At 33.5% G+C, this 12,241-nt stretch overlaps 2 protein-coding genes across 4 annotated transcripts; one reads left to right on the top strand and one right to left on the bottom strand.

Moving 5' to 3' along the window:
• Positions 1-2,732: 2,732 nt before the first annotated feature.
• On the top strand, positions 2,733-5,054 carry LOC110795754 (transcription factor DIVARICATA). Its single transcript, XM_022000772.2, has 2 exons — positions 2,733-3,514; positions 4,383-5,054. Exons 1-2 carry the CDS (start codon positions 3,144-3,146, stop codon positions 4,750-4,752), a joined length of 741 nt encoding a protein of 246 aa, XP_021856464.1. The 5' UTR covers positions 2,733-3,143; the 3' UTR covers positions 4,753-5,054.
• An 887-nt stretch (positions 5,055-5,941) lies between these two features.
• Positions 5,942-10,146, bottom strand: LOC110795764 (uncharacterized). Of its 3 annotated transcripts, none has more exons than XR_008920078.1 (3): positions 8,183-9,039; positions 7,938-8,021; positions 5,942-6,184 (listed from the first exon to the last, which is right to left on the bottom strand). XR_008920078.1 is itself a non-coding variant. In XM_056827814.1 (3 exons), exons 1-3 carry the CDS (start codon positions 9,303-9,305, stop codon positions 6,161-6,163), a joined length of 324 nt encoding a protein of 107 aa, XP_056683792.1. In that variant the 5' UTR covers positions 9,306-10,146; the 3' UTR covers positions 5,942-6,160. The 3 variants fall into 3 exon arrangements, 1 of the variants encoding a protein (XP_056683792.1); XR_008920077.1 differs by having other exon boundaries at positions 7,938-8,075; positions 8,183-9,033; XM_056827814.1 differs by lacking the exon at positions 8,183-9,039 and adding an exon at positions 9,090-10,146.
• Positions 10,147-12,241: the final 2,095 nt, after the last annotated feature.

The raw sequence follows: 12,241 nt of genomic DNA, 5'->3' as shown, positions 1-12,241 counted from the left end.
CTTTTATGGAAATTATTAAATTTAGTGTAAAAATCGTCAACATATAATTATAAGTATCATTTAACTATATATAGTATGAGTTATTTTTTCACGCCTATTTTCATGTTATGTGCAGCCGTAAAGTTTTTTTATGGGGACTAACACAACATTTATTATCCATATTGTTTATCAACATTGGTTATAACAAATAATTAATATAAATATTAAATTTAAAAAAATATATAAGTCATGATCTTAAGAAAACCCAAATTGATAGTAAAATATAATATTTAATAATACGCGAAAATGTTAGTATGACAATAATTTGTATCAAGTTATATATATTTTATTTATGTTAACCTAATTTTATACGGTACACACATATTTAAATAATTATTTAGAAATCACCTCGATTTGTTTTAAGCTATATATATTTTTTATTTACGCTAACCTAATTGTATAATGGTACACAAATGTTATAATTGAATGAAAAATCAATAATTGTTGTGAAATCATCTGAATCTAAATAGATAAAAATTAAAATGTCATCAGATTATAGTAGGGTTTAGGGATCATTTTAGTGAGTGATAAAGACTCGTTGCTTGCCACCATGATTATTTACAAGGAAATAACATATTATTTGAATTTGTCACAGATCATTTACGAGATCATTTTAGTGATAAAGAAATCAGAGAACTGAGCTAATTTTGTTCTACTCCGTACAATTTTTTGGTAACTTGTTACTTTTATCGGGAGCACGCGAATATTTAATGTCCCTATTATCAAAGAGGTATATTGGAAATATAACATTGGATTTATATTTACTCTAGAAAATTATTTTAAAAACTTTACTGTTAGGATCGGAAGTTCAATAAATAGTTCCTTGTACATAATTTTTGTTTATCATACTCGGCGTGTAGTCCAATGAATAGTTCTTTGATTTTCTCTAAGATAAAATGATCCCGTATAACTATCTATTTAGATTAAAAAAAATGTTGTGTTATGCATTTACAAGGATTCGAACACAGGGCCTCTATAAGATAATGTATTGCGGTGACCAATATGGCAAGGGGGTATCAGCACATCTACAATAATATCATAAATATATTTATTGTATTTATTTTAATAAGTTATTTCAGTTTCGCTTTTGATTTTCTCTAAGATAAAATGATCCCGTATAATTATCTATTCAGATTAAAAAAAATATTGTGTTACGCAGTTGCAAGGATTCGAACACGGGTGCAGGGTACATAATCAAGGTGCGTCTTGGTGACCATCTTGGCAAGGGGTATCAGCACCTGAATATTTACAATACAAAGTATACAACAAGAATGATTATAGATTTTATGATAAGAATTCAATTACATCCTACTGTGTTAGATGGCAATAAAATGATCCTCTAAATACATTATATATTTTATTGAGCATGAACAAAGGAAATCTGATTCTGCGTTTCCAAGATTAATCTGAACTTCAATTGCAATTATAGATTTTATGTTGCAGTATAAATTGTTAATTTATTAAATCTGATTTTATTTAATCAGGGATTTGTTGCAAATTCATAAATTTGGGACATTCCAATTTCAATTGCAAATTCGTTAATTTGGGATTTATCAATTGCAAGTAACCACCATGAATCCGCCCAAAAAATAGCACCACCACAATTTTCGATTGTCTGTGGAGGAGGAAAATGAAGGTGGCGATCGTCGAAGAGAGAAATTTGTTTTTGGGCATCGGCGCGATGAAATTCTGGGGATGGAATTTAGTTAATGAACCCTAAAGCCGCCGCTAAAAGTCACGATTCACCCGCCGCTAAAAACTCAAGTAAAATAGATGTGTAACTCCTAACATTTTCATAAACATCTACCCAGTAAGTTGTTTACTTCTTGTTATAATACAAAATTATGACCCACCACCAAGATTAGAAAAGATAGATAAAACACATGAATGTGTTATAATATTATCTACGATTATAAATGATCATTTCACCTTTACATAAATCATATGTAGAATTCTCAAACTCGGTAAAATTAGATGTCTTATAATATTATCTACGATTATAAAATGTGTTATAATATTATCTACGATTATAAAGGATCATTTCACCTTTACATAAATCATATGTAGAATTCTCAAACTTGGTAAAATTAGATTAAAAGATTTATGTTTGCAATGACTTACGTGCTGATACCCCTTGCTACAATGGTCACTACTAAGCTGTTACAACATCTACTCTATCTGCGCAAACCCGTGTTCGATTCTTCTCAAGAGGATAAATAACCAATTTTTTTTAATTGCGGATCAAAACTATTTTACGGGATCATTTTAGTCATGAAAAGATCAAAATATTAGATGATTTTTTGGTTACTCGTTTCCTTTATGGGGAATGCCACTAATTACATTTTTGGGGAATTAAAGATAATTAATTGCTGATTGTTGAGAACTTAAAACAAATTTGAAATTCAAAATTAAAATTTCAAAACACATTTCAAATTTCAGTTTGAAATTTTTAAAATAGAGGAATCTTTTAAAATTGAGGTGGCATATTATAAGTGGTGGTGTGCAAGATGCTCTTGCACACCTTGTGTACTTCTATCATCATCCAAAAGTAAACGCTCCTCCACGACTACATCCCAGTGTAACACATAAATCAAAAATAGCAATATGGAAAACCCAAAAACGTGTTAAAAATCTCCAAAACAGTTCATCCCTAAATACAATTAAAAAAAAAGGCCCAAAACCAGCTCAAACCGCAGGCTGGAAAGGTATACACTCTAAAGCCACCGCGACCTCTTTTGTCCTTCTTTTTCTCTCTCCTCTCAATTTCGCATTTCTCCATCCTCTTATAAATACTTTTCTAAAACCCCCAATTTTATCCTAATTCAATCATACCCTTTTTCTAGATTTCACACAATCCTACTCTTTTACTTTAGTATATTCAAATTACTCTTCCATTTATCTACCAACCCTTAAATCTATATCCCCCACTTTCATCGACATCATCACGAAACAATATTTGAGCTTGGAAGGAACCACCACAATTTTGATTTCGAATAATCCTTTAAAACCCTAATTAATTTTTCTGTAACTACAAAATATCCTCAATTTCATCTCTACAAATTCAAGCACAAAAGTTGGAATTACTCGTCGATCGATATTGGTGGATGAGAGGTGATTTGGGGAAGTGGACAAGAGCAGAGGACAAGTTGTTCGAGGAAGCTCTGGTGATTTTTGGTGAAGAAGTGTTGGAAGATCGGTGGCATAAAATCGCCGACCATGTTCCGGGGAGGTCGCCAGCGGAGGTTAGAGACCACTATGAAGATCTTCTGTTCGACGTCGATCAGATCGACTCGGGCCGAGTTGAACTTCCGAGTTACTCTGACGAGTTTGGCGCTTCTTGGTGGGGTACCGAGTCACCGTCAACTCGGTTGAATCAAATTTCTTTTGGGTCTGATGGTGTAAATAGTAATACTAAGCCTAAACAAAATGATGTTGAGAGGAAGAAGGGTACCCCTTGGACTGAAGAAGAGCACAGGTAATTCCTTGTAAATTTTTGTTATTTTTGATTGTTTTTCAATTGTTGATTTTGGATTCAATTGGTTTCTTATTTTTTGCAATTATTTATATGATGAAACTGATGTTACTGTAGAAAAAATTGATTGAAATGTGCAAAATTATCGCTTTTGGTCTATTTTATGGGGTGTACAACTTGGAATTATGAACTAAACTTTCATCAAATTGTTGGATTTTTTTTTGTGAATCTTCTGCCTCAATACCCAAAAAATATTAAATACTTGTACATATATTGATTGTTAGAAATGTGCTATTTCCTCGTTGCTGAATAATAAAGAGGTTATTTTATTCAATTTGATTGTATACCTGAGCTTTAACTTACAACAGTTGATGCAAAAAACTCGAATGGTCGTATGCAGAGCATGTGAAGTTGAGAATCCGAGAGGGGGACAGTGGGATTACTGTGTGACTTTGATTTGGTAGAAGTTTGGTTGGAAATGTATGGTAATAAGGATGGCGATGAAATGGTTGGTTACGTATTTAATTATTTATGTCAATTTTTTTGGGTTTGCCAGGTTGTATGATAGGAGGAATAGTAATATAACACGAAAGCTTAATGAAATATCTTTAAAAGTAATGTTTGATTAGCTGGCGCCTAATTTTGATGATATTTTGGTTGGGTTGGTAAGAAAAACATATAGCAATATACAACTTGACTGGAATAGTGGAATGTATAGTTAATACTTTAGTAGACTTGATTAGCTTGAAGGGTTGAATAAGGATGATGAGTTGAAGTAGCTTAGCAGTTGGCGAATGTTGTGTTGTTTTGGTAATTGTGGCATTCTAATTTCTAATTGATCTGCTCTGGTATAAATGTAAATGAATAACAGACTTTTCTTGATCGGGCTTGAGAAGTATGGCAAGGGTGATTGGAGGAGTATATCGCGTAATGTGGTGGTTACAAGAACTCCAACCCAAGTGGCTAGCCACGCGCAGAAGTATTACCTTAGGCAAAACTCTGGGAAGAAAGAGAGAAAAAGGTCAAGTATCCACGACATTACAACCGTTGATGAGAAATCTGGTGTCCATCCTGCCGTAGAACAAAATTGGATTCCACCTCCTGGAGGAAATACCATGGAACATCATCATGCGGGATTTCAACAAATGGGTGCATCAGCATCACCATCACCCCCATTTAGTGGTAATACTACTCAAGGGGGATCCCCTTTTGGGTACCCAAGTTTCGGGTTTCCAATGTAAATGTTTCGAAACGAGGGTGGTGGTCCGAATGTCTAATTTTGTAAATATAAGGGAAGTTGAAGTTGTACCTTTCAAAGGATCCATTATAGTGGTGTGTGAGTAAATATGAGAGGCCCGTCAGCCCATCAAGTGGTATTTAGGATAGTCAAAGGACAACTAAACATAGATAATACATGATGGATAAAGTTAGATGACAGTTAGAATGTAATCTTTATCTGAGATTGAGATTATACTTTATGATATCTTAGTTGCTATAACATTCTGGAATCTGGATTAGTATATTTATTGTGTTTTATACTTGAGAGTTGAGACTTCTATTTTTGATGATGAGGGAAACCTGTGTCATACCCTCACTTTTGTCAAATTTACAAACTCGATATCTTTATTCAGTGCTCTGAGTCCAATGGCATCGTAAAGTCATACTCCATACTATGGTGAATTCGTCATACACTACTTCCGTCCAAATTATTTCAAGTTTAGTTCAATTGCTTAACTGACTAATTTCAATGTTTAACTAATTGATTCAATTGCTTAACTAATTGGTTCTATTGCTTAATTTATATGCGCGGTCTTTTATGTAAAACCGTCTTATATAAAGGTTTGTATTTGCCCAAACTGACGTAGGAGAGCTCATCAAAATTGAACATGGACAAAATTCCTTCATCAAGGACAACAAGTCAATTCTAGTTAAGTATTTGGGTGTTGAATTTCCGTTTCTCAGAATTCAAACAACAATCCAACGAGTTAATCATTTGATTTGCTTGTCTTAATAAGAGAAAATTACTAATACTAAGAAACAGATCGAAAACAGAGCAAATGAATACGGAGTATTTACTACGGAGTACATTTTATCAGTTGAAAAGAAAATAAAAGATTTGTATCAGGAGTACTTCGTCTAAGATTGCCATGCAATTTCACAGGCCTAATAAGCTTTATACTCTTGATTATTTGCCACTATCTGATGACTTATGACTTGGTTTTGGAAAAAAAAAAAACAAAAAAAACTGTAGTAGACTGAATGAGAGACCCAAAACTCAAACTGGCAAATTCTCAAACTACTTCTGTCCAAATGTAGTTGTCACATCATTAGTTTAATTTACACTATTGATGTGACAATTCATTCCAGACGTAGGACAGAGGGAGTACGAGAAACAAAATCCTTTCTCAAATGTCATACCACTGTACCATAATAACGCTAATATGACAGTTTCTGAACGAACCAAACACAATTGTATATAACAGAATCACAGACTAGGGACTTGCGATACAACAAGGATTTAGTTCATCAACAAGATTGTACTCAATCTTGGCAAACTATACAGGACAAACTGATTCACTTGAGTACAGTGTACATTTATTTCTCAAGAAGCTGTCAAAGAAACTGCCAGACTTAGAATCTGCTTTAGCCTTAATGAGAATCTCCCTCGGTTTTCTGCAACAAAATGAGTAGACAATAAGAACATACGGAGTAACAGGTAATCAGAATATATATTTGCAGAATACGGCAAGAAAGATGTTTAATAGACAAAAAAAAACACAGGAGATTATTGTTGTGGCAAAATCAGAACTCTTTCTTCAAGAATTCCAGAAAATACAATAAAAAAACAAAATCTTGGCAATTAAAAGTTTAAAACATATTCAGTGTCTTCATAGCTTTACCTTCATCAAGTATGCACATCTACAACGGAAGATGCCATTCAAGAGAAAATGGAAAAAAAAAAAAAAAAGGAGATGAGATACTCCAGGGGAAATCTAGTTTACAGATTAGACAAGCAACACACATCTGTAAACAAAATTTAGAGATCATTGTAGATGAGCAGCAGAAAAAGAAAGAAAAAACCCCATGAGCTAACACTTTCCACAACAAACCAAATGAAATCAAGTTTCATCTCTTATTCGTAGTTCCAGCTTCCACTTGCAAATAAGCACTAATCCTCTGAGTCTTTGGCAATTGGACCATACGTATCAATTCTATAGAATAAAAATCATCTTCACAGATGCAATGAGATTCAAGCATAAGAAATTCAATAGAGTGAAGAGGCAGTTATAATTCCAGTTGAAGGAATAACGAAATCCAGAGCTTAAATACAACTCCATCGTTAAAGCCATACCCACCTCACAATATTCCTTCTGACAGTTTAACAAACTTAACAAGGAAAGGCTGAATTACCCTCATAATGAAAAAGACCATATCAACCCTTTTTAAATTCAGAAAATTTGGTATTTGGTGAACTTGTGTTACTCAAATTACAGCACAATGGATCCTTTTACGTATGAAATAATCTTGATCACAATGCTGTTGGGGGAAGGACAGAGCATTCTCTTAATCAGAGCTTTGTTTTAAGATGGGACCCAACCATAGATAAAAAAGTTAATAGGAAATCATAAGTAGTTATTTCAGTTTTATATCTGTCATATAGGGTCAGTTTAACAGAACAAAGCAAACCCAAAGCTTACTCGGCCACTAAAAAGGACCACATGTGCACTTTTGACAGCTAAATGTAATGTTTACGATGTTAAAGAGAATTAACCTCAAATGGGAATGCAATGTTCAGGAAACAAAATTATACCTCAATATCACTTCTCTGAGTCCTCCCTAAGGCGCAACAAAAAGAAAAGAAAACAAGTCCCAAAACTAAACAAAATAAGAAAGAATAACATGGTTATTTGTGTTTTCGTATAGGTATGTTGTTGCCCACATATATACCATCATTTCTACCCTAAGTTGACTCTTATAAAAAAAACATGAAACAAATATGCAGAGAGAAACACAAAATTAAGGTCACAAGCCATATCCATCTCAAATGTGGCACTCGTCAAATTTTAGGGGAAACCACAACCAACATAAGTTAACAATCAGGGACTTAAGCAGAACCATCAAGCAAATAATCATTCAAAATAGCATATATAAACATACAAGTGGCTACATCTAGATATTCATGATCTTCTAAACAGTAGACAACAATTTTCAGAATAGGAAGGAATCAATGTCGATCAGTTTATTACATAACAGTTAAACTTCACGAAAACTAGACTAGATACTCTCTACCACCTTCATCCCCATTTAGTTGTCAAGTTAGTAGTTCAAATTACACTATCAACACAACTATTAGTTCCGGAACAAAGGGATTAGAAAAGAAATAAAAAGAAACAAAATTGAAAAGGTTGAAATCCTGTAAATATACCTTCTCCGCCGCCTCCTTTTCTTTCTGGGACTTCTCCTTCTCCTCCTTCTTTTTCAGCTTCTCCATCCTCTCCCTCTCCATTTTCTAACAGATGAAGGCCAAAAAATCATCAAACACAATTGTAAACACATTTAAAGTCTGCAAAAATAACGAACTCAAAATAAGTAAACAAAATATTTTTATTAATTTATGAAATTTCTGTTACAATCTCTAAAGCTTTAATCTACTGATTCGATCTCCACGACCTGGTTTGATAGGACGTATTGAGTGAGAGTCGTCGGGCTTGATCTCTTTCAAGGGCGTCGTAGGAGGTAGAACGGCACTTGCGCGATTTGATGATGTTTTCAGGAGAGTAGTATATTTTGTGTACTACGTTCAGTCCGTGGCAAATGACTTGGAGATAGCTATTTATATCATTCTCATGGGTTTAGGGTTTATCTCTATGATAAATAAATGGGTCTCTTGACTTAAATCCATTTAAATAACCCAAGTTCATTAAATAAACGTTATTTGATTAAATTGGGTCTATTTTATGTAAAACCCAAATCAACCCGTTTATTTGTCATTTTAATGAATATAAGTTAACCTTTGACTTTTCCGGGACAAAAATAACATGGCATTTATGACATTTTTTTAATGCCTACAAATTGCCCCCTCCGGATCGGTCACATACACAAAGCACACAAAGCTCTGAGTGTTTGGTCGTGGCCCGATCTCGAAATCTTGTTTGCATTTCTTTTACCCATACTTCTACCTTTTTCTAGAAATAGGAGTAGTACTTGGTCTCTTGTCCCGCACCAATGCTGACCCGTTTTCTTTGATGATGGGCTGGCCCAACTCCCTTTTTAGATTCCTAAATCCAAAACACTATACTCACGTTCACATACCCCATATTATTTCCATGAGAAATAATAGTTATAGCAAAGATCAAATACGTAGTAACTAATCCAATTAGGATTGAATTTTCTCAGCTATCTTGGCCGATTTGATATGGAGTAGGACTCAAGGCTTGACTCAATTGTTTAATAATCCGGATAGAATTTGTTCAAAATATACCCTCATCTTTGATTTGTAGTAGGATTGTAAACCAACTATCATGACTATAAATACAGTCTTTAATCTGCCAATTTTCTCACAAGCAACGTTCACTACCTTGATCGCGTGCTCCGCCGCCCTTCGTCCATATTCACAGCTCTGAACGTTCGTAGCTCGGAGCTGCCCGTGAGTCCAATAGAAGCCGCCCGCGAGTCCGATAGGAGTTGTCCTTGAGTCCGATAGAAATTGTCCTTTAGTCCGAGAAGGTGGAACCGAGAAGTTGTCTATTGCTGTTTGAAGGCACCACGGAAGAACAACCCAATGGAGAGTCATCGCCGTCGCCGGAGAGTCCGCTACCGTGAGATACGACTCGGGATTGTACAGTCTCAGGCCTATTTTTTTAGAAACCTCGAACTTTCAAACTATATATTTTTTTTGAAGCTGTGGTTGATTTCTGTATATGCTTGTAAGTATGCTTACGTGGTTTTTTTTTCGTTGTTCTTGTCTTCTTTCCGGGACTTATGTATTGTGCTTCGTACCTGTTGTAAATGATGATTGATATGATGGTGGCGCCCAATGTCCTTGTTTTTATTTTTCATCCACGTGACCTTGCCAATTTGCTTGTTTTCCTCTATTTGTTTGTCTTCTTCTATTGTTTTCCTCTATTATATATAATGAAAAATAATAATAATGATGATGAATGGCCATACCAGTTTTGCCTCTTCTTTCCTTTCTCTTTTCACTTTCACGTGAACATGTACCCCTTTTTTTCTTTTTTTTTCTTTTTGTCTTTTTTTTTTCTTTGATAATAAGGTAGACCCGAGTATCAAACATACTTCTTTTATTTTTGGTTGTATTTACGTGAACTCTTGCTGCCAACCCTTGTTTTTATTTTCAGAAAAGGATGAACACGATGGTAATGATAATTGGTAATAGTGGCCCAACAGACATGGAGTATGCTCCTCTCCCCTTTGTATGACCATACTGTTGAACTTTATTTTTCTACTACGTATAATTAGAGGTGTCAAATCGGGTCACCGGATGGGTTATGGGTTGACCCATAACACTTCGGGTCTATTCGGTTCGGGTCAAGTTCGGGTCAAAAGTTATCGGGATCAGATCGGGTTTAGGTCGGGTCTATTCGGTTCGGGTCAATTTCAGGTCAATTGTTGTCGGGTCCGGGTAAATTTCGGGTCGGTTCAAGTTCGGTTCGGGTCAAAAACAGACTCGGTGTTCCCGTGTCGGGTCCTAAACGGGTTTTGTCGGGTCAAACCCGGGTCGGGTAACTTTGGGTCAGGTAGACTTTGACTCGGGTCATTTCAGTTCGGGTCAATTCAGTACCAGTTCGATTTCAGTTCGGGTCATTTCAGTTAGGTCTCGGGTTGGATCGATTTCATTCTATATCTTTTCAAGTCATTATCGATTAATGTTTTCATTCTATTTCTAATTAAACAAGTTATTAATCTACGTATTTACGAGTATTTTTAATTTACTAAACTACAACATCGTTATATCAATGTTTCTTTTAAGTTATTAGATGATTAATGATTATATAACGAGAACCACATGTAAAAAATAGATATACAATATATGTAAATCTATAAGAAATTAAGAATATAACTCTTACTAAATAATAACGATTATAGTGTATAATAACATACATCATAAATATACTCCTAATACAGTTAAACAACTACTCCGTATAACTTATCAAAACAATTCTTCAATTTACTAGTAGTCCTAACAAGTTTAAAAAACACATTATTCATTTTTATATCATGAATTTGATCATATCATTAGACATTTAATGATTATTACATGTATACAAGTACTTGATTAACAAGAAATAGGTAATTAAAACTGATAACGTTATATCGAGATAACATAGACATTAAAGTATGAAACAATAAATCTATGAGATTGTATCAGTCGACAAGAAACCAAAAACGACCAATATGTCAAGTGTTAACGATCATAATCGCATATAAGAACGCAAAATTCACAACAATAACGTACTCTACAAATGTAAGAATTGAAAGTATTAAGAATTGGATTATATCATTAAACATTGGTCAATTATTACTAGTATACAAAGTACTTAACTGTAAATAGCTATTTGGATCTGATAACGTTATAATGAGACACATGTCGGGACGTAATCTATGAGATCTTTTTTAGTTGACTATATATATCATTAGAGATTAATGGGTTGAACGACTAATTAATATATATCATTAGAGATATATAAGTTTTGTTCAGACATTTACACACACAAATAAGTTTATTTCAGACAAAATAAGTTATTAATCAGTTCAGATTAATTCAGTTAAGTTCAGATAAGTCCAGTTAAGTCCAGATAAGTCCAGTTAAGTTTAGATGATATAATTTTAGTCAAAATAAGTCTAATAGAACGGAGCCTAAAGTTATTCTACATGTTTTAACATTTTTTATTATGTTAATTATGATAATAAAATATAATAACCATAACAATAAGCATACTATGTCCTAATATATTATTAAAAAAACATAGTACGTACTAATATAATAAGCATAGTAAACTCACAACATTATTTAATAATAATTTGTTACTAATAATATAATAAGTATAGTATGATACTAGTAGTAATATATTATTAGTATAGACACCATTTTTTATAAAAAAGAGTAAAAAGAACATATAATTATATAAATAATAATAATAATAATATATTTTAAGAAAAAGTAGGGCATAATTGGTGATCCCCATATAAATATACCATTATAATCTCAAATTCTCAACCCTATTTCGGATTACACAACGGCGCCTCAAATCTTCAGTCCTCCCTACCTCAACACAACTCTCATTTTGTGAGCTTTCATTCTCTCACAAAAACCGAGTTAGGGTTTGGTTTCTGCAATTCAACCTCGCTCTAACACTCGATCTCTCTCAAAAACTCGAATCCAATACTATAAACTCACTAAAATCGAACTCAAATCTGCCGTTTGGTGGTGATTGTGGTAGTATTTTCAGGTATCCCTTTCATCTCTCTCTCTAAAACTCAGTATTATTTTTGTTGATATTTTGGATCTTCTCCTTGTTTATGTGGTTTTCGTTTTCGAAATTGATAAAGCCTGATGTAAGAGTTTCATTTCTGAATTATGGGTTTCCTTTATTTTGAGCTTCATTTTCTAATTTTTGGGGTTTTAGGTATTGACTTGTGTAACTTGCGAATCAAAGTTCCAAACTTTAACACTAACTTTTAGTTTTAAATTTTAACTTTTTGATCTTC

This window comes from Spinacia oleracea, chromosome 4 (assembly GCF_020520425.1).
Source record: "Spinacia oleracea cultivar Varoflay chromosome 4, BTI_SOV_V1, whole genome shotgun sequence".
Lineage (NCBI taxonomy): Eukaryota > Viridiplantae > Streptophyta > Magnoliopsida > Caryophyllales > Amaranthaceae > Spinacia > Spinacia oleracea.
This window is presented reverse-complemented; position numbering and strand designations above follow the sequence as displayed.

Bases quoted from the DNA above. Each gene is read 5' to 3' on its own strand.
- LOC110795754 (XM_022000772.2), top strand. From the start codon at position 3,144: ATGAGAGGTGATTTGGGGAAGTGGACAAGAGCAGAGGACAAGTTGTTC. The intron at 3,515-4,382 runs GTAATTCCTTGT...AATGAATAACAG, and splicing joins TGGACTGAAGAAGAGCACAG to ACTTTTCTTGATCGGGCTTG.
- LOC110795764 (XM_056827814.1), bottom strand. From the start codon at position 9,305: ATGACTCTCCATTGGGTTGTTCTTCCGTGGTGCCTTCAAACAGCAATA. The intron at 8,022-9,089 runs GTAGTGAACGTT...TTCATCTGTTAG, and splicing joins CGGCGGAGCACGCGATCAAG to AAAATGGAGAGGGAGAGGAT. The intron at 6,185-7,937 runs GTATATTTACAG...ATTTTGTTGCAG, and splicing joins AAAAGGAGGCGGCGGAGAAG to AAAACCGAGGGAGATTCTCA.